The sequence below is a fragment of the Hetaerina americana genome, unplaced genomic scaffold (genome assembly GCF_022747635.1).
Source record: "Hetaerina americana unplaced genomic scaffold, ioHetAmer1.1.p SCAF_9, whole genome shotgun sequence".
NCBI lineage: Eukaryota > Metazoa > Arthropoda > Insecta > Odonata > Calopterygidae > Hetaerina > Hetaerina americana.
Genome location: NW_027287538.1, coordinates 24,012,185 through 24,033,931, shown reverse-complemented (window position 1 = coordinate 24,033,931; position 21,747 = coordinate 24,012,185). Strand labels below are relative to the sequence as shown.

Genomic DNA, 21,747 nt, shown 5'->3' with positions numbered 1-21,747 from the left:
TGGCGGCATTCCTTTCCCTTTGGATGGAAATCAACTCACGTTCCTCTAATTTAGTGAAGCCCAACTCATGAATTATCGGCACTACAGTTAGGAACAGAAAACGAATAAATTTAAACTTGTCGTTGATACGACGTTGACCTTCTAAATCATGAATTGCGCGCACGGTGTTTTAAATCAGATTTAAGGCATTAGTATATTTGTTCGAAGGTTTCCGCGGCGATGAGTAGGTGATTTCCACATTTTTCGGGCTGCGTCCGCGTATGTCGTTTAAAAGTACAACAGTTTCGCCAGCTATCCTGCTGGCGTCCTCAGGTCAAGGATGAAAAGAAGCTTGTTGTCCCGTCTTATATAGGAAAAATCCGGCGCCAATACCGGGAAATTTCTTGGCCAATCAGGGAACGTCCTCATATTTGCGCGGGATTATTCGTTTCCACGCACTGTGGAGTGGATATCCATCCTCTCTGTTAAAATTTTTTGGCCTTTTAACGATTTCAATGGCCTCTCTGATTATTCTCTGGAAGTATTTTCCTTCTTTCGCTATTATTTTAGCGTCGTCGAAGAGAATAGAGTGTCCAGGTTCACTCCAGGCGTGCTCAGCGATGGCCGATGCTCTAAACTGTTTGGCCTTGGTTGCCCTCTGGTGTTCACTCATGCGCGTTTTCAGCGCTCTGCACGTTTCACCGATGTACCATTTGCCACAGGAGCATGGCACTTGATACACGCCTTCTGATATTAACGGTGAAATTCCATCCTTGGGTCCGGGTAGGGTGTCAGCTATCTTGGTGACGCAGTTGAATCTGGTCACCACATCATGTTTCCTTAAAGCCCTCGCGATTCTTTCCGAAGTCCCTGCGATGAAGGGGATGGTGACGTAAGCCTTCGGACGTGGTCTGGAGTCTTCCTCTCTGTCAGGAACAGCGGTGGTTTGTTGTACTGTTGTACTTTTAAACGACATACGCGGACGCAGCCCGAAAAATGTGGAAATTAGTATATTTGACTGAATTTCCGGGTAATGAGCGTGAAACATTTGAAATAAAAAAAACTATACGAGCCGTTAAAAATACGTAAGTATATTTCTATTTTTCGAACAGCTGTCCTTTAATAATTGATTTGGGTTCAATAATTAAACGCGGCCGCGGCCTGGGCTTTGCACTGTAATATTTATCGTGAAATTTTAATTTACAATATTTTTCTTATTTTTAAGGAATGGTTCTGAAAGCATGTCTTGCTCAGTCAGATTGCAGAAATTAATTAATATTGAGATGCTATTGGCATGCAAATATAATCCACGAGTAAGCAGTTCTTTTATTTTTTTGTGAATGTATATATTAACTATTTATTGACATTGTGGACGACATTTTGTTTGGCATGCAGCCACGTGCTCCCGTTACTTTCCATCTTTTGACTGTATAACTGAGCACGGCGATCGCTCATGGTCATACTAATACTGACACGAGTTCCATCGTTTCTTGAACACATGTTGAAGATACGTGTTTATTTCACATTTAAAATGAAATATTTTCACCTGGACTTATTACACTCTTTTAATAAATTATCAGCAACGCCCCAGAGGCATTTTATCCGATCTCCAACGTGACGATGGAACTTCCACTTTCCTTTCAGAGGTTAAATTATGCTTTCCTACATGTATCAGTCACTTGGGCAATTTTTATTGGATGAAAATATTTCATGGCATCCGCGCCATGGCCATTGATCATCGGATTGTATTCATGCTTTGCGTCGTATATCAATGCTTGTCGCTGGAGTCTAAAATATTTCTGCTCTTGAGAATTCTTTCTCCACAGTCAATCTTGAAGTTCCCTTTTGCTTTTCTCTCTCTGAACATAAACACTCCTCCCATTTATATTTTTAGTAATACGAATCTCATCCATTCTTTCAACAAGAAAACACCAGCCAAGAGTTCGTGTTTCATTATAAAACTGAATACTTTTCGAATCATATCACAAGCACTTCTGGGTGTAGCACCATTTGGTTAGTTTCCATTTTGGCTGCCATAGACAAAAGTTAATTGTTTGTTACATGATACGGTAAACTTTTCACCAGGAATTCGCGGGTCTTTCAATTTCATTATCTAAATGTCAACCTTTTACAAAACGTCTGTCATTGTACACCCAATAGCACAAATAATCAATTATTTCTTTGCCTACTCAAAGTATGTGGAAAAAAATCCCATTTTTTTCACAAATCCAACTTTTTTCGTACAGAAACGTCGGGATTTAATGCGCAGTTATAGGTTATCGTTGACTTACTTAAAAGAAGCGTCCGTAAAGGGAAGTGCAGTTGAACATGATATTTTCTGTGCCAACTGATAAGACATTTAAAGTTGTATTTTCTAGCTAATCGTGTGAAAAGATCAGATGATTGAAATGCGTCAATGTCTAGGCCGAATTATCTCATTCAATTCCGGATATCAAATCAACCGATGTGACTTGAGGAGTTAATCATTTTTATTAAATTCATAATCAAAAGAGAATGGCGTTTTTTTATCTTTGTTAAAGTCTCTAATCTACTATCTATCTTCGTGCCTGGAGATATTATTGTCGTATCCTCAAATAACCCTCTAAAAGTTTTACTTTCCCCTCCTAATATTTAATACAAATCTAATTAATACGTAGTTCTCGGAATTCAATAAATCGCCTCGATTAAAGATTTTTCCAATTGATCCTGAATATATTCTAAACGTGGTCTAACTACCTATGAGAAAAACCGACATTTAATGAAACGTGGTGATTTTGGCGGGACTAGTTAGTTTCGCCCGAAAAAATTGCTCCCTTTTTGTACGGGGCGAAAGAGGAGTCTCCGGTTTCGCGTTTGGTAAGCAAGTTGATTGGCTTACCTCGCCTTAAAGATATCTCTAGAAGACGAGAATTGCCACTCTTATCCACGCACACTGTCACACACGCACACTCGCAAACCGCTCTCTTCCTCTCGTGTCCGAGGGAGGGCGAGTCGGAGGCGTGGCGTGGACGAGGAGAGGGAGATAGTGAGAGTTTTGGGACGAGGAGAAAATCGCGGCAAATGGCCGTCAGGGGGGGAGGAGGGTGGGTCGGAAGGGGGGGGGGGATTGAGACGGGGAGATCCGCCGGCCGAGAGCAAAACCGACGTCGGGAGATGTGTATGTATGTGTGGAGGGGGAAGAGAGGAGACGAGGATGATCTTTGGAGCGAGCTCGGACTCCCGTTTCGAAAAGGAATTGACCTTGCTGCGAGAGAGATAGTGACCGCTCTTATTTGGTCGGGACGGACGCGAGGGCGAGACGGGTGGCGGGGACGAGAGGAAGCGGACCCGCCTTTTTCTTTCCTTCCTCTCTTTCCCTTTTCGGAATCCTCCGGGGGAGAGAAGTTTTCCTCGAGCTGAAAAGTCCGGCCCGCCTCTTCCCCCTTCCCCCAACCACCCACCCATTGTTATTTCATTCGATTTCGTAAAATGCGACGGCGTGCCAACCGAGGTCACACCAATGAGTGCTCGGGTTGTTTCGACGGAACAGACGGAAGGTAGCTTTTGGTGATGTTTTTACGACAGTGGTTCTGATGCCGGGTCTTTTATTGGAGAAATATCTCCTGAAGCTGTGAACTTGGCTGTCTAGCGAAGGTTATTTTCTGACAGGATCACATAAAACAGTAGGAACCGAGAAACGGACGAGTCTTCAAAGAGCGGCTGGCCATAAAAATAGAACGAAGGGTTTAGAAAATTGCTCACTGACTCAATCAAGAATAGTATAAGATCTCCTGCGGATGACAATATAGAATAAGTGAAAGAGTTTCAACCTGGGCATATATTAAACTTTTAATATGAAATATGGCAATTAACGCCCTGATAAATACTGATTTTTCCAATACATTTTCTGTGAATCCTCTTTGAAATTCATGAAATTCCACATTTAATCGGCGGCCACCGTTTCAAAATGTCGTGCTCATCAGATGAACGAGCACAACTACGACGCATGAGTACCACAAAAATTATATTGAAAATGGAATCAAACCGCTTTCAAAAATGATGATATGGAAATTAATCTTCCTCATAGTTCTTTTAGGGACTCCGTCTTCTATCGCGGGGCGTAAAAGGGTATGGAGCACTGCACTTGGCAACAAATATATTAATTTCGTAAAATAACACCAAGGGAATGATACCTATACCTTTGACAGTCAGAAATGAGACGCAATAACGATCTGATTCCCTGTGAGATGAAGGTATCGCTTGGCGTCATTTTGTACGAGATTTTTCAACCGCAGGTGGTGGAGAGAGAGAGAGAAAGAGAGAAAGAGGTAAAAGACGCAATCAATGTCGAAACAGTTTGAGCGCTACTGAATTCAAAGAGTCGCACTGAGAACGCTTAGGGGTCACCCACAAACTGCGCCACGAACATGGAGCTAGTGGTAAGGGTGTTGGTTGGTTTGTCGGGGTCGGGTAGGAGAGAGAGGGGCGGGGAGCGGCGGGCGGTGACGAGAGGGAGTGGACTGAAATTTCACGGCGTAGGGCGAAGAGGATGTTTGAACACGTTTTCGATGACGCCCTTGGTTTGACGAGAAATTAGCAGGGCGTGAAAGAAACAGGGTTAATCGATATTCGTTCTTCGGCGTAGTTTGTAACTATCTTGAGGGCTAACGATGAATTCTAAGGGTTGTATCGCAAAAGAATACTTTCCAAAAGTAGCGGGAAATTCATTCTTTGTAGTAAAAATTGATTCACAAAATAAAATCACCTTAAAATCGAATTTTTTCTCGGAAAAGAGTATGCGAAGTAACTCGATTGTCATACGGGTTTGAAACCTTATAAGGATTGTTAATGCTGTGATGGACTTGATCGATTTTTTATACCTTTACAAACTTTATATCTGAAAATGGAATAAAAATCACAATTTTATATATATATATATATATATATATATATATATATATATATATATACACACACACACATATACACACACACACGCTATTTGTATTGCTTTTTTTCGACAATCTCTTCATAAATGCGGTGCGTTATTGCTAGAGTCTCAAAAATTAACTTTTCTAAATGTGCTTAATAACACGCGGTTGGTATGCTCGGGAGGAAACGGGCCGTCGAGGCCTGTGGGGAATTAAGGAGAGCGCGGATGCAGCCCGCACTTCAAGGCTCTTTCCTTCTATCTACTCTGCAATCGCGCTGAAACCTTCGGTGCGAATTGAAATGCAAGCAAAAAGTGGAGCCTAAAAAGTAGAAAAAACAAAATGTACCATATTGCAATGCCCACAACACTCAATTTGATGGAGAAAATAAAGGCTGTCCTTGATACTTAAAAAGTCTACAGAACGAATGGAGATTCGGACTTTCAGAAGCCGGATATTAATGACTGAATTAAAAAATAATTTCCTAGTCTTCTATTAATAAGGTGGAAAAGTTTTGAAAACCCATTCTTAGTACCTAGAAAGAACTTCTGGTGTTAAAAGCAACACGACATCGGAAGAATTGAAGAAGATACTTCAGGGCCCACAAGAATTATCGATGTACTTCATGGTAATAAATGAATGGGCTCCAAAAGATAACGACCCTCTACTGTTGTTTGTGTTACGGGCGTAAGAACTTTCTGTAACCGTATATTCATGGTGAAAATTTACGTTAGCTGCTCAGTGTTATTATTTCCAACTCAATGACAACCTTGAATCTTCCCAAGCCAAAACATCGTTATTCTTATATTAAAATAAATAGAACAGATGTTTGGAGTCAGTTATGATTCTTTAGCAATAGCTCCAATGATGGCGTCATTATAGCTTGAATTGGAAATCTACCAATGTTTAGAATTCATATAACGACTTGAGACATATTCATAACTGCCCCAGCGATTTTTTTATTTTGACATTGAATATTCGTAATCGCTAAAACTCATGTTCAGAAAAACGTGAAAGAAAATGCGGCAATTTAGCATGGCGTATTGTTCAGTTCGTAGTATTTGCAGTATCAGCCAGTTTCGCAATTTGAGATTGAAGCTTACAAATCAAGGCAATGTCCCGATTCAAGTATTAAAAAATTTCGACGCCATTAAAATTTTGTAGATTTTGGTGAATTTATACGGCGGAGTGAGCAGTTATTGTTGTCGGATTTGGACGAGTTGACCAACTTCATTTTGAAGAAATAAAATATTTTTTCGCTTAAGAAATATACCATGAAGCTTCGAGTCAGAATAATGCTCAGTCGTTTTTCATGTATTTTTTTGGACAAGTCGCGATTCAAAACCCGTGCGCTAGTTAAATTTAGGTCTTGGATGAAGTCCACCGGAGGGATAAGCTTCACTTTAAACGCATCCAAAATTGAATGCACACGTTCACATTGCCCGAGAAAAAGAAAACGACGTATGCAAAGAGTTTTTATCTCGGTGCTAGTCGCTGAAGCGACGGGACGGCAGGTGGAGGATTCTTTACTCTCTCCGAATAGGTGAGGTATAGAAAGCGCATGACGCTGTGGGCGGCGTCTCCGCGCGCGCGGAGCATGACCCACGTGACCCACGCGGAAGGATCACGTGCCTCCCGGGTCATGTTCTTCGCGTCAACCGCCCGAGGCCGCACGTGTCGTGGCAGCGGGAGTGGAGAGTTCGGAAAAAAAGGAAGAAAATCCGTGTGCACATCGAAGAGAAGAGAATGAAGGGACTCGAGCAGTCGTAATGTTAGCGTTTGTGAAACCACGCGTAAATGCCTATGCAATATATATATATATATATATATATATATATATATATATATATATATATATATATATATATATATATATTTGCATCCGGAGAAGATGGAATTGAGTTGCATCGCGCGAGGAACTCACGCAACCCAATTCGCGACAGAGGAGGAGAAAAGTAAGAAATAAAAAGAAGATAGGTATCCTCGAACGGACTCTGAAAAATAAATAACGTAGACAGAGACGAGCTCTTGGGGAACGACGCTGAAATGGAACGTGGAACAAACACGTGGCGATGGGAATAATGTTTCATCTCTTCGATTCGCGAAGGGAAGTGGAGGTGGGGAGGGTGAGGGGTGGAGGGTGAGGATCAAGTTTTCACGCGAATCCAAACCAAGGGAAAAGACTAAGATGCAAAAATTATTGGATGAATTTTAATAATTTGAGCTTCTTCTTAAAAAATTTCCCATTAACCTTCGTTAAATAAAATATCTCTTTCAAATTGAGTTAACCCGAAAAAAAAATTCCAACGGGGTAGAATAAAAATGATAACGTAGCTCGTTTAACATTTTACGCACAGATATAAAATGATTGATGTATTATTCGAAGATGTACGAAATCAGAATTATATTTGTCTCATTGACAATTTATTTATGCTAATGAGTTCCGTTTGAAACCATGAAACCATAAATTATTTCTCATATATATTTCCGGGGAAGAATAAGTTGCAGTGTGTTGGGGGGAGGGCAGATTGAAAATTTCGTTTCACTAGAAAATGTGGTATTTTCGTGCTCTAAATCAGTCGCTACTTATTTTAATGAGGTTTCGGAATCCTCTAAAGTAAGATGAAGCAAATTTCATTTCCCCGAGAGAGAAAGAGGACTCATTCCCCACCCGGAAGTGCCCCAAGTCGCAATTCTCCGTTCCGCAGAATACTCGGTGATTTTGTCGCAACAGCCAGTGCAAGTGGCTACTGTGACTTTCCCCTTTGGCCTTTCGATCGAAGCGAAGCGGCGGATCCAGCACCGATGCGCACCTCGTCCGGCAAATTGATTTATCTCCACTCGCGGACGAAAATAATGGAGAAACTTACCGAGAATTGACGGGGAGGGATAGGCACCTATCAAATTGTTTCCATCACTAGAGGATTAATTATGACTACATTGTCTGATACTCGTATACTATGGTATTTCTTGGTGTTTGCATCGCGGAGGACTACCCTATTGTACTACTCTACCGTTATACTACCCTATTTCATTAATTTGCGGAACTGCCGCACAAACGTTTTAGGCATCCAAATCTACAATACATCATAGTAATAGTGTTTACGGGATTTTTGATTTTGGTAAAGCACTTACGGTTTGATGTATTAAAATGCCAATAGGTCTGATACTACTAACCACTTGTGGCGCTTCTAAAGTGAGAAAGGGTAACTTTTCAGAAAAAATCTCGGAAAATTCCGTCTTTGCAGTCAATTCTATTCTATCGGTTTGCATTGTTGAAAACGAATGTACTCATTTTATAGAGTGAATCCGCGAGAGAAGTAAGTTTTGAGTTATTTACCTGAAATATTGCGTTTTTAACAACTTTTTTCCCTTTGAAAATCAAAGGATTTCGCATCGATTCAGTGATGATTAAGTGTCATCGCGGGACTAAGCACTTGGCATGCTCTGTGCACCCATGTTCTGCGCATTCGAGAGCCACCATTAGACTCTCAACCCTTTCTCTCTTGTAGGGATAATAAAGCGACGGTTATGCAGTAATAACCGAGACGGTCGTCCCCTACCTTAGGTTGCTGACTCTTACGCGAGCTATGCCCACCTCCCCTTTCCATTCCCCGTAGCCGTTTGCCTTTCCCGCTACCTTCGCAACTCAAGCCCATTGGGTGGGTACCCCCACCCCCCCAATCACCCAACGGCGCACGTAATAAAAACACCATCGGGCAAAGGGCATCGCTTCCGTCGCCACCGACCCTAGAAAACAAACCTATGAGACTGACTTGGCGGCTGTTACTTCCTCCCTTTGCCCCCCCCCACCCGTCCCTTCACACTGCGAGAAACAAGTCGCCTCCGCCGTCACGTGACACCCACTCTTGTGGGGTGTATGTGTGTGGGTGTGTGTGGGGAGGGAGGCCGGGGAAATGAAACCCCGTCACCGCGAAGTATGGAACCCGGTTGCGACGGAGTGGGAGGAATGCGATGCAACCGCTGCCGTCGCCTCTTCGCTGCCTCGTATCGCATATCAGTTCCGCCTCTTTGAGGATGAAATGGGTAGGTCGCATTTTGGAGTGGGGGGAGACGGGGAAGGACCAACCCGCACGGGACAACAAATACCCACCCGCCTCCCACTACCCTCCTCGTACCATGTACAAGAAAGGAAAAAAACTAAATATATATAATGAGACGACTCTCGGATTCAGTGGTGAAAACACGTAATCCTTTGCGAGCTCAAGGAAGTGGAGACGTTCCTCTTGCATAGGAGATAATGTGCTTCGGCTATTGAAAGGGTGAAAGCGTGAATATTCTCGGACCTTTGCTCAAGGACTGAAGCAGAAAGGATTTACAAGCAAGAGCTAGTCTTATTTGAGTCGGTGAGGGCGTTTTGGAAAGTTAAAAATCAACACTCTCGCGGTGTATTTAGGTGTTTGAAACGATCCTCATTACGAAGCGAAATCGAAATCATTTGTCGGGTGACTGAAGCAGAAATTATTTATAAAAGCACCTTGAAAAATTATTTCTGGATGAAAGTATGCACCCGCTGGGTGTAAGTAATAGAATTATTTATTGTCCCAGAGGAGGTTGACGATAGTTTGGATCTAATTGAGAGCAGCACTGTTCGTACCGAAAGGTATAGGGTTGGTAAAAAGAAAAGATATTCGATAAATCTAACTTATGAAAAGAATATGCCCATGGTGAATTCCTAACTGGGATGAGCATTACAGAATTATCGGCTGGAAGCTTACTCTAAAATTAATTTTCGAGTTAGTGAAATCTTGTCATTTCACCGGCGATAGATTTTTTACGAAGAATATGATAATGCATACGTTGGCAGAATGAAGGCCCATCCAAATGGCCATTGCATATGTACTTCTTGGGTTTTAAAAAACACGGTAAATCCAAGGATACTGCCAGAACGATTTTCTCTCCTGCAAAAATTTCATGTCATTCGCAATTTATACATGAGTTGTTAAACTATTTCGTCTTGACTTTTTTGGGTCTGGTTTGGGAAGGTTATTAAATGAGCGAGTGAGTTTGTGACACGATAAAATAAACCACGTCGATTGAAGGAATCGCTCCCGTTTGGGTGGAAGTCGGATCAGATCACGATAGTCGATTGGAAAGCAAAGTCCTTTCTCTTACCTGCGTCATGGTGACAAAGTAGACGTCTTGGTGGTTGGCGAGGATCTCGTCGACCCAATACAGGAAGGCGTCCAGGAACTCGGGGTTGTTCTTCAGCCAGGCCGCGTGGAAGTAGAGTCCCAGAGGCGCCCTGTTCTGGTTGTAGTGACGGTCAAAGTTGTGGTTGAGGAAGTTGTAAAACTGGTCTCCTACGATTCGGAACGAGAAGAAATGAAGAAAATTGATTAATTAAGTATTTCTGCCATTGTAATAGAGTTAATGCACAAAAATTAAACTTAAGTACTATTAAGTCACACGACTGATGAACATTTTGAAAGTTCACTGAGAATTGTGGCGGTCTCCTTCGAACCAGATGTCGATGCGATGAGTGTTTCAAATAGTTTCCAATATTGCCTTTGTTTTATGATACTATTTCTTCCTTTAGTATTAAGCTAATATATTTTTATTAATAATGAAATTGTACTATTTAGGTATATATACATATTCTTCATCAGGTATCGCGAACAGGTATTTCGATCAAACACCTAAATCTAAAAAAAAGTAACTACTGCAATCTTACTAATGTAAGAGCGGATATGATGATACGTATGAACGTATATTTCTTTTGGCATCAGATATTGCTGGCATTTTTTATTTTTTTTACTTGCCCTAAGACAACTAGTCTTCTGTTAGAGTGGGTCAGAAAATCCAGAAAGTTAGACATCCTTGGTTCACATGCATAACCAAAAACATATATAGTGTCTCGTGGTTGTGTCAAATGCAATTCAAATCTCAATAAAGCAACGTTAAAAATATAATTGTTGACTATTAAATTCAATAATTTACATTTAAATGCTTAATGTAAGAAAATGTGAATTGATGATAGGTATTGGCAAAACTCCGGGGATCACGACTATTTTGCGCTTTTTAAAAAAGATATTTTTCAAACAGCCTTAAGGCTGGTTAGAATATTATCGAATCCTATCAATAAATATATCTTTATACAATAAAGACAAGAAAAAAGTAAAGAGCACAAAGCTCTGTGGGAGCTCAATACTTTCGGATAATATGTAGAGGAGAAGGGATTCTGATTGCTCATTCTATTTAATATACAAGGACTCACGTGGTATTTGCATTTTTATCCCTATTTTCTGTCTTGAAAATCCTTGAAGATTTAATAAAAAACAGATAGTAACAATTTTACACTAGATAATTATCACACCTATAACTCCACACCACAACATCACACCTAAAACTATTCAATTTGTTTCTTGGAGATTTTCTGGATCACACCATTCATTTTATTGTATTGTTACTACATTAAAGTTTGGTTTTAGACCATATCCTGGTTTTCCTACGTATTCAATTAAAATATTTATGGTCTATACCTTCTTCCATTAACTTCATAATTTCGTAGCTCTACTCTAAGGAAACATTAAGACCTATGCTATCAAATTGCAGTTACTCGAGATAATTTTTTGGGCTAATTTTTTTCAATACACGATATGCACGTTACACTTCCGTTGGAAAACTTAAAACATCGAGAGACCACTCGCCGGAGCTTGAAGATGTACGATTCGGCGTAGAAAGTTCTCATCTATCTCCGTTTGGGAAAGGTTATCGAGTCAAAGAAAAATAGGCCGAACGAATTAGACTACTTTCATCGATTATTATTTAGTCGCTGACCCGCATCAAAATTGTAACATCTCGCGTTATTTTCCTGTGGGGAAGGAGGTGAACGTAGTCTAGTGGTAATGCCCCGCAGGTAACCTGCTGGAAGCAATCGCTCGCCACAGAGGGGTGAGAGTGTGTGTGTCTGTCTCTCGGGGGGTTTATGGGGGGGGGGGGTGAGAGAGAGAGGAAGGGTGCGCTGTTCGGTGGTTGGAGGGGTTTCATTTTGGGTCAAACTCTCACCCCTACCCTCTCGAGAGAAATCCATTCGCTTCACGCGCTCCTACGCCTAGTCCCCGGCATTTTTAACGAGACGGACTTATGGCCTACATGCAAAAAAAAACAACTAATAAAAGCATGAGCCATCGGGAGAAAACTTATCCATACGAGTCTTTCCCGGTGACGTTCTTTTATTTAAAAAAAATAAATTTGTCCGTCTCGTCGGCCGCTCAAGGCATGGATATCCCAAATTAAGCGCCAGTTTATTATTATTAGAAGTGGGTTAGGCTCATCCCTGCGGGATGCAATTAATAAACGCACCTCGGCGCAATTAATACGTTTAGAGTGCTTAAAAAAAGGAAGGAAACGAGTTTGTTGGTCAAGAATCTCTCCTACGATGAGTTTATATAATATTCGATTAATATTTTTAAACCACGAAGCGACGGAGTTCCTTAATGAGCTATTTGGTTTCTGATCAAATTTCAACTTATACGCTCAGAGGGACATGAGCTCCGAATTGGTTTCCCATAAGCGATAATCGCTTTTATTATAGGAGCGAAACTCAGCCATTTCAGCGTGAGCTCTCGGCCCTGAATCTATCCCATGCCATCTGCCATACAAGTCTGTTGATTTTGCTGAGCTCGGTGAGGCGAGACAAATATGGTAAACAAACGGTTGCAGTGGCCACACAGTAAACATCATCTTATGAGTAAATTTATGCACATATATGAGACGCCGAATGACGAAGCATTATGGTTGCTTTTCAAGAGAGCGTTGGAAATGTGTGGATTTAAAAAAGAAACATTTCTCCATGAGTGATAATTGGGAAAACAAATTGCAAAACCAATTGAAAGTGTGGTTCAATGTAAATAGTTAGGATTTGGGCCTTTGGTCTTCATTGTAGAGTTTTCCATAAAAATATTACTGTAGGGGAGCTAATTTGTCTTGTCGACTCCGAAGGGTATAACCGCCGTTCGAGTTGAGTTTTTATTCATCCGTAGTATGCACTACCATCGGCGAGAATTCCCGAATCACTTATCTCCAGAGGACATTATCGGTCTTCTTCCATAGACAAATATTTCATTTTAGTATGCTGAATTGACGACCGAATTCACACCGAGGGAGAAAATAAAACAAAAAATCACTTGATAAATACCTAAAACAGTGGTAAATGGACACTTAAGGGTCAAAAGTGGAGGATCATACATCATCAAGTTGATTATGAAAAGTAAAGGTAGAGTTCACTCTGAACTAAGTCCTATAACGCGTATATCATCGACAAATGTCAATTGGGAAAGGGAGATTTGCGGCACAGTCCCTGTGCCACAAATCGGGTTTCCGCGAAAGTATGCCAGCATCAAAAAAATGGCACCACCTGGATTTATGGATGGGGTTGTCCATAGGAATCACCCGGAACTTGAACATAAGACCCCTTCGTCCGTAACTGATAGCTCTAAACCCAAAGTTATTACGCTCATCCATTCATCCGTAATATGTGACATTTACCTGTATTGTTCGGTGCATCACCACATCAAGGGTTTCTAAGGTATTGCGCTTGATTTCAATGACTGCCTCCTCGCAGTCACACCGGTAAATGCGATTCGCGAGCGACTTTTTATCTCGCACGCGGCGAAAGTTGAAAAAAATATCTTTTCCTACTCGCCCGCTCCCGCCTGTTGAACCAAGACGAAGAATCCTAACCCCCGATTGGTCTAGCGACCTTCGCGCACGCATCCACGCAAGCGCACTTCAACCTAGAGCCGAGGGACTGCAGTCTCCCGAGAGAGTTTAGGATTAGCGCTCAATCCTCGGGAGAGGCGAAACGTTTGCCAAGGAAATCTACTCCCTCTCCTCCTCAGTCCTCTCCCTCACTCCCTTCTAAGGTGGCAGTTCGCACTCCACCGCTGACTACCTGAGGGTCACATATTCTGGTCCACAGAATGAGGTCTCCGGAGATCCACTTCCCCGGTCGACCTTCCGCCTCGGAGAATAAGAGCACTTTATCGAAGGGGTGGGGGAATGAAAAGGGGTGGGTCTCTCTCTCTCCTTCAAGGCGATGACGGAACGACGTAATGAAACTCCCACGGCACGACCTCTCCCATTTATACAGTTACCAACGTGTGGTACCGACCGTTTTAATGTGTCGACTTGCCGGAAAGGGAAGATTTTATTAAGAATCTTCCTCGTCCTTGAAATTGAACTCAGGGCCCGTAGGGCTAGGGGGAACCCGGCGATATTGAGTGCGGCGTGGACCACGGGAAGGTGTATTTGCACTCTATTCCCGAAACTTTGTGGGTCCTTTGGTGTAGATCTGCACATAGAGATCTTTTGGGAAGTTTTCGTAGCGGTGCTCAAGCGCGTACCTTTGTTATCTTAAGAAAAGGTGTCCACAAGATCTCATTTTACGTCGACTATCTAATTGTAAGATTTAGACAAAGAATCTGCTATCCGAGCTTGATAAAAGCGACAAAAAAATATACAAGATGTGTAAGGCCACTTTGAAATGAACACCATAGACAGATCATGTCGCATTATAAGAAAACATTTAAATATTACGGTGGCGAAATACTAAATTGAGGTTGATTACGATTTCGTCGATAGTGCATCTCGTGTTTACTCCTTAGGTTTTTCTTTATATTTGAAAGAAAGGTTAAATTTTACTGTCGAGATTCTGGATGCATTATTATTATTCTCATCACTAATGGTAGAAGAGACGCTACTATTTTATTCGACTGAATTCTGACGCTACCGAACGCGGCACAAAGATTCATAAATAACTGAATAGTTATTCAATTGTGTCTCTAGTTTCCAGATGTCAAATCTTCATCTACCTCCTATGAATTTCTCCAGACCGTTGAACTTGATCGATGTGGATTTTGGTCCAGATATTAACGCGGGATAAATAGGCCGCGGCTCTCATTTTATTCTTCCTTAAGACGCCAGGGAGGGATGAGAGGCATGGTACAGCGTTGGCTATGGTCTCAATGAGTGGCAGTGCCATTAGTTTCTGTGTAATCAAGCCTCACACTTCAGTCCTCAATCCAAAGGCTGTCACTCTGCCATCCTCTTTCGCGGTTAGGTTCTGTTTCTTGATGATGCTAAGGATTTATTTATGAAATACGAATGATTTTTGGCTGATGACTATCGTGGAAAATCACCACGCGTTTCTTTATTAGATCCAGTCCATAGGAAAGCGAATTGAAATGAATGATGACGGCTATTTAACGTGTTGCCAATTTAATATGTCAAACATATTTAACTAATATACCAAGGATTAATTAGGGTGCATAAGTGCCCTTAAAATTTGAATTACATTTTAATGTGACATATGCTATATATACATTTAAATTGAATCCAAAATACGCAAGTTTTCTTCAAATCCAAAGGGAAATGTACCCCAAACGGATTTCAAAGGAGAAACGAAGGATGATGTTGGAAACGTTATCCCTCGCTCGTCAAACAGACCGTGAGCGCCGAAGATATTTGCTATCTAAATTGAAATTTCAATTTAACCAGGAGTTAATGAGTGTTCATTCAGTGCTGTCGGGCAAATCTGCAAGCAGCACTCCTTGCGCTCTGCGCAGAGAGCACGATATCTCCGAATTTGGCGGGTGAAAGTGAGCATTTTTTTCTGAGGGCGTTCAAAAGTTGAAACCAGCATGAAACTATTAGGACGCCGGTCGTGATTACTACGTATTGCTTCGCATTGCCTGACATCAAAACAGTGATCTCAACTGAGAGGTTATTTTTTCAAAACCCAGCAAGAATAGTTCCATATGCTATTCGACACGAATGTTATAGTTATTACTTTCCAAACAATTAATCAACGTACTGATTGGAATCTCACTTTCACCAATGACCAATGGGTATCGCAATTTTAGATGAAAACCTGCTTCGATTTACTTTCTGTTCGATCCGCGCTTTGAGACTCACTTTTAATAGAGGCACAATATATTTGTTTTCAAACTAAAAAGATCTCGTGGGGAGAGAGTATTCAAATTGATTATTTTATTGTTGGATATAATAATTTTCATCGTCAATTTTGGTTCTGAAGAAGTAAATGTTAATGAAAATTGTTGGTGAATAGGCGATACACAGACAGGAAACGGTGGAAGAGTTCGGAAAACTAAGTGAGAATTGCAATTAGGAATGAATTACAATAAACATTCGTTTTCCTTCACTGCTTTTGTCTTGAGAGTTTGCATCATTCAGTTGCTCCCATGCTTACAATTTCTTACATATTCCCTAGACAATCAAAATATTTAAGAAATATTGAATCCAGTAGAAAAACAAAACGAATGTTATATAAAACTATAAATAAAGAAAAACCATCTCGATTTCTCTTTTCCTTTCTCAGTGCCTGTGGGGTACTTCGATAATCTCGCGTAATTAAATATTTCATGTTCCGCACCACATTGGCTAAGGATTCGTAATCTTTTCAATCTCCAATATATTTTTGCTCAATATGTTTAGAAAAAATCAACTCTCGCACAACACGCTGCGGTCATGATTGTCGTTTCCTGAGTTACTTTTTTTGCGGCAAATATCTTAGGATAGCCTTACCTTCTATTTTTCCGTAATAATTTTCAAAATACCTCATTCAATAAGAATTGATGCCTATGGTCCGAGTGATACCAAAACGCATTGAGCACACATTTTTCTCGCTACTTATATCTGGGAATGATTTTGAAACAACCATTACATCCATAAATTTTAAAGCAATTTCGATAAGCAAAAGAAATGTTATTGGCGATTTTATATCCATAGGTTTTTCCAAAGAAGGAGCAAGTCGGTTCACGACACGAAAAATATTTTCATTCTTCTTCTCGTATTTCCGGAAATAACCTCGCTCACTGCGATTCAGCTATTTTTTACGCCCCGGAGTTGGTTGGCAAAAGCTTAAATTAAATTTCAAGACAAATGTTCTTTGTTGCTAAAAGGACATGATTGGGATTTTAAAGGTCTTTCGAAATAAATCGTTTTCAATTTGTGAATACTAAAATTGTTTTTGAATAAAAATAGTTTAAAATCAGAGTGTAAGTACGTTTCAGATTATTTGTTAATATTAACTTATGCATTTACCTTTCGTCCTTTAATTTATATCCCTTTATTAACAATAGAAAATCACTCATAACTCGAAACCTCAAATCCTGACTTTTTTTTACCTTGAATTAATTTTTTTTTAACCGCTTTTCTCAAAACCTTTTTAAGAGTGAAATTTTTGTCAAATAAAAAAGTATTTTCTTTTCTAAAGACGTTATTTAGTTCCATTTCTTTTAGCTACTATGACTCACTAACTTTAAAAAACAGTTTTAAAGATTTCAAAGTTATTTCCTGTAAACTGTAGTATGAATCTGCGCATAAAGTTAGAAATGTGGCGGCAATTATTTCGCAATACGATATTCCGTGGCAAATATGATGACCTAAGGGCTATTTGTGGCACGGGAGAATAATATCTCTCGTTGGCTATTCAGTCCACACCAATGTAGGAGCTTTAAGGTAACTAAGTGGAGACTGAGTAAACACTCAAGATTTCTGATTTTATCTTTGCCTTCATAGCCATAAAATAATCTGAGCTATAACGGGATCAGAAAATCCGCGTGTTTTCCTTAATGGTCGCCGTTAGTGGTGCGAGTTAGGAGTGCGAGAATAATTTTCATTACGTCATAACCCAGCGGGGATTTCAATTTCCCTGAATTCATTTTCCAACTGACTGTCTTATGAATGAAGACAATTGAAGTTGCTCATATTTGTTTCGATAAAAAAGATTTTTCTTCAAGTTCTTAGCATCCTACTTCTCCGTAAATTGCCAATTAAAGGAAAGAGAACCACGCCGTGAGGGCAAGAAAACATTTATGATTTTATTGAGGTTTTTCTTCTCCTGGCTTGCCGATGAGTTTTAAAAAATCCGGCTAATAAGTGTAAGGATAGATTTTCATTTAATAGAAAATACTATTCTGGGGACACAGATATTAGATTAAATAAACGTTGCATTAAATTACATAGTACCCTGCAAGCCGCCGCTAAGGGGATAATTACACATCAGACCACTTCTGATTCAAAATACTTTCCCCTCTAGCGCGGTCGGACAACGTTATTCTGATCCACTATCGCTAGCAGAAAAACTGATATCTTGAATCTATCTGTTTTAGACTTTATCTCTCTAATTTCATTTTCAAGATGTCTCCTATCTTATTATGTTGGGGGTTAAGTTGCATTTTCAACATCGTCACCAAACAGATGCATTCCTAATTTATGCAAGGGATTTAATCTGAAAGATTTAATCAACAAAAGAACACTGAATGGTTGCTCAGAATAGATCCTAGAAGTAGAAATCTGATGACAGCCCCCGTAAACTCTATGGCTCTCGCATCGCATTTCACTGTTTGCAATCGTGTTAACCGAAATCCGTGTACTAGTCAAGACTTTCAAAGCCAAAAACATCTTAAGCAAGTTTAATCCTACATCTTTTACCTCATCCGTCACCTTGGATTTCCGTGTGAGTATTGGAAAGGAAACATATGGAAGGGGTAGACCGAACGTCAAGCGGTAATCACCAAACACGATGGGTACTTACTTGATGTAAAACAGAAATTACACTGGAATAAAAATGAGAGGAAAACGTAAAAGTCCTTACCGGTCAAGATGTTAGAGCAGGAGTCCACCATGGCGCACCCTGGGAGGTATTCATCGAAGGCAGGGTCTTCCCTCCTGTCCAGCTCGTTCATGACCATTTCCCAAACGGCATGGGATCGAGTAGGGCAGTTCTGAAGGTTTCCGTGACAGCGGTGGGGCATGCGGAAGTACATGGTGTAGGGCCAGAGGGGAGGGTCGGAGAGAGGGGCAGTGATGGTGGAGTCGTAGAGGAAGGCCTGTTCCTCCATCATGGTGAACTGGTTGTTGCCTCCTACTCGGAGGTACGGGGCTCGAACTCCCACGACGCTGTTGTCAGTCAGGTTGGCGTATTTTTCAACGATTATCCTCATGCCGGCCATTTCCTTTGCCCAGTCGTCCACGGTGGCGTTTGACCAGAACTGTTCGTCGTCGTTGTGCCTGGGCGGGTGGAGAAGATGACGTAGCACAATGGAGTGAAGAGCGTCCACCAAGAACTACACTATTAATTTTTTTTTGTCAAACGAATTGATCATAACTCCGCAACCTTAGAAATTCCATGCTTTCGTAAACGAAGTAAATCTGCGGATTGACTTCCTCCGTTGACGTGTTTTGATACCCACCCACTACTACCCCTAGATATCCACCAATTTTGTATTCCCCCTACCAACGTAACTATTTACTGCCCCAATATTAGCCTCAGAGGCTCTGAATACACGAACAGTATCAACGAAATATTTGGCCCGAATAAAGGTCTAATGGCGAATATAACCTCGGCATTAATAGAGTAAACTTTAATATCTGCGTGCAAAAGAATTAAAGTTTATTGTTTGCCGACATTGTCTATTTTTGACGTGTAAAGCTTCTGCGTCGCTCAGGTATACTCTATAAAATAACTCAAGATTATAGATTATAACCCACCTACATTTATTTTTTCTCAATGACGGTTTATCCCTGTAGTCAACGCCAGTAAGTTTCTAGATTGCGCGCATTTAGATTTACTATACCTAATAAGATAAAGGTCAAATGAATTTCAAAGAACGTCCGTCAGATATTTCTTTCAGGGAGGCTGAAAATATTAAAAAAAATATCTTCCCACAAAACTACTATTCCTAGTCCCAGACCATGCGATGCATAATACGATACGCCTTTGGGTATACCTGATCAATATAGAATAGTGGTATTTTCGAAAATTTAGTCTCAGTTTAGCTAAAGAGGAATTCATTTCCCTGAGTATACATTTTCTGTAAAAAAAAGCACAATCCTCCATCCAGAATGATCCAAACTTACGTGGTCTCGACGGTGTTCTTGGGTCCCTTCCTGTAGATTAGATATTCATTCGTGTTACAATATAAAATGATTTTTAGTGAATATATAACCATAAAGAAAAAAAATATAATGAGAACTCACGTAAAACTTTATAACTATAAAAGCTCTTTGAACTAGTCCAAGGTACTGGCCTGCGGATGACATTAACGTCCAAATTGACAGAAATACCATCGATTTCCATATAACAAATGAACATTTCATAAAAGAGAATTAAACTGTCAAATACAAATGTTCATCCTTAATCGATAATAGATGGTTTCTTGTTTACTTTGACTGACAAATCATCCGCAGACCATGTCCCGAAACTATTTCAAAAATATTAAATCAGTTCACCATTTCATCGTGAGCTATCAAATATATTCTTAACTCTATGGTATATAACCCTATCTTTAAAACATTTATCTGGATCCTAATTTTCTATGGTAGTCGGGCAGGAACAGTAACAGCGGCAGAAAAGACAGAAGGCTGGAAGAAATTGGCAACCAAGTGTTCCAGAAGAATGCGGAAGATTAAGTGTACCGAGCCGATCTCCAATAAATACGTCCAGGGAAGATTAGATGAAGAATGAATTCAGTTAAAACAGTATGAAGAAGACACAAATACATTTAGGGATAAAGTGAGGCAAAATAACCTCCTGAAGACACATGGAAGATTTAATGGCGATAATAAACGCTGGGAAAGTTCAAAGTGGGTATAGAGCACATCAAGCAATGAGTGATGTTAATGTCACGGAGAAGAAAGTTGTTAGCCAATAAAAAGAACGGGAGAGGATTTTGACATTCCCTCCAAAACATTTTCGAAATTGGGATTCAATTAGGTGACAGTGTAGAAGAAATTGGCTTTTGAATCCACTTAAAACATTAAAATACAACGTATGCAACTGGATAAAATTCGTTGAGAAAACAAGCAGAGTAGTACTTGGGTAGGTAACCTTTGAGTCTATAAACCTTTAAGCCTCGGTTACCTCCTTCGATGTAATGGTGTAGATTGAGACGTCATGAGAATCAGTTGTTTGAAGCGATACGTATAAAACCATCGAAGTACTTATTGGCAAATTGAGTGGGAAAAACAATTGAAGTCTCCGTACTAAGAATTGATGGCTATTTTGATAAGTGCTTATGACATAAAAATGTTACTTTCCCAAATAGCAACTTCCCCTAAAAGATTGTAAAACTACGTTTTTCAGAAATACTCCAGAAATGTACAATTGAATTTTTGAAAGCCAGTAATGTGTCGTCCTCGGCTCCGTCTTATTTTAAGCCGATCGCATTAATGGTGAAAGTCAACGAAGCCTAGAGTTCGAAACAATCTAGTGAGAAAATCGTAATCACGAGTGGTCTAGTCATCTCTTGTTAAGATGAGGCACTTGCGTCTTTGTGGCATGAAGCTCTTGTCTTGCGTTTTGACATTTACGGCGGTATATAGGCCATATATTGAGAGACGAAAGAAAAAAAAGGAATTTTTTTGCTATAGTTTGTCCTTACGTCTCATAAGGACGCTGAAATGAAAAACAATTTTAGGTCACGTAATTAAAACTTAACGTACATTCATTGCCTCAAAAATCACTGTGTATCACTGAGGACTTAAATAAAAGAATTTATAAGATTCCTATTATCGCTGGAAAAAATATTCCTTCTGGAAAGCGTCACGTTGTGCCAATGATTCTCTCTGACACAAAGGAAAATTCAAGTATCTCCTAGTATTAACTTAATGGGTATAATATTCATGAAAAAAACAATCCTTATGGAAATTATTGGTGTCTATTTTCGAGTCCAGCATCAAATGAAAAGAAATGTAATAGGGCATGAACGTCACGCGTGACCAGTTTTCAGGATTGAGACCGTTGAAAGTTTCTTGGACAATATTTCCAAAAGTAATCGCACCAAATTATTTTCCGGGTAAAGTAGTCAAT

General features: G+C 40.2%; 1 protein-coding gene across 2 annotated transcripts in view; it reads right to left on the bottom strand.

Moving 5' to 3' along the window:
* Positions 1–21,747, bottom strand: part of serp (chitin deacetylase-like protein serp) — an 82,852-nt gene that overhangs the window by 12,595 nt on the left and 48,510 nt on the right. Inside the window, exons 6-8 of one of the 2 annotated variants that reach the window (XM_071597715.1) lie at positions 19,797–19,826; positions 18,532–18,947; positions 10,026–10,213 (exon numbers count right to left, since the gene is read on the bottom strand). In XM_071597715.1, the coding sequence (XP_071453816.1) occupies positions 10,026–10,213; positions 18,532–18,947; positions 19,797–19,826 (634 nt within the window). The remainder of the gene's footprint in view (positions 1–10,025; positions 10,214–18,531; positions 18,948–19,796; positions 19,827–21,747) is intronic. The other variant, XM_071597716.1, reaches the window with a different exon arrangement.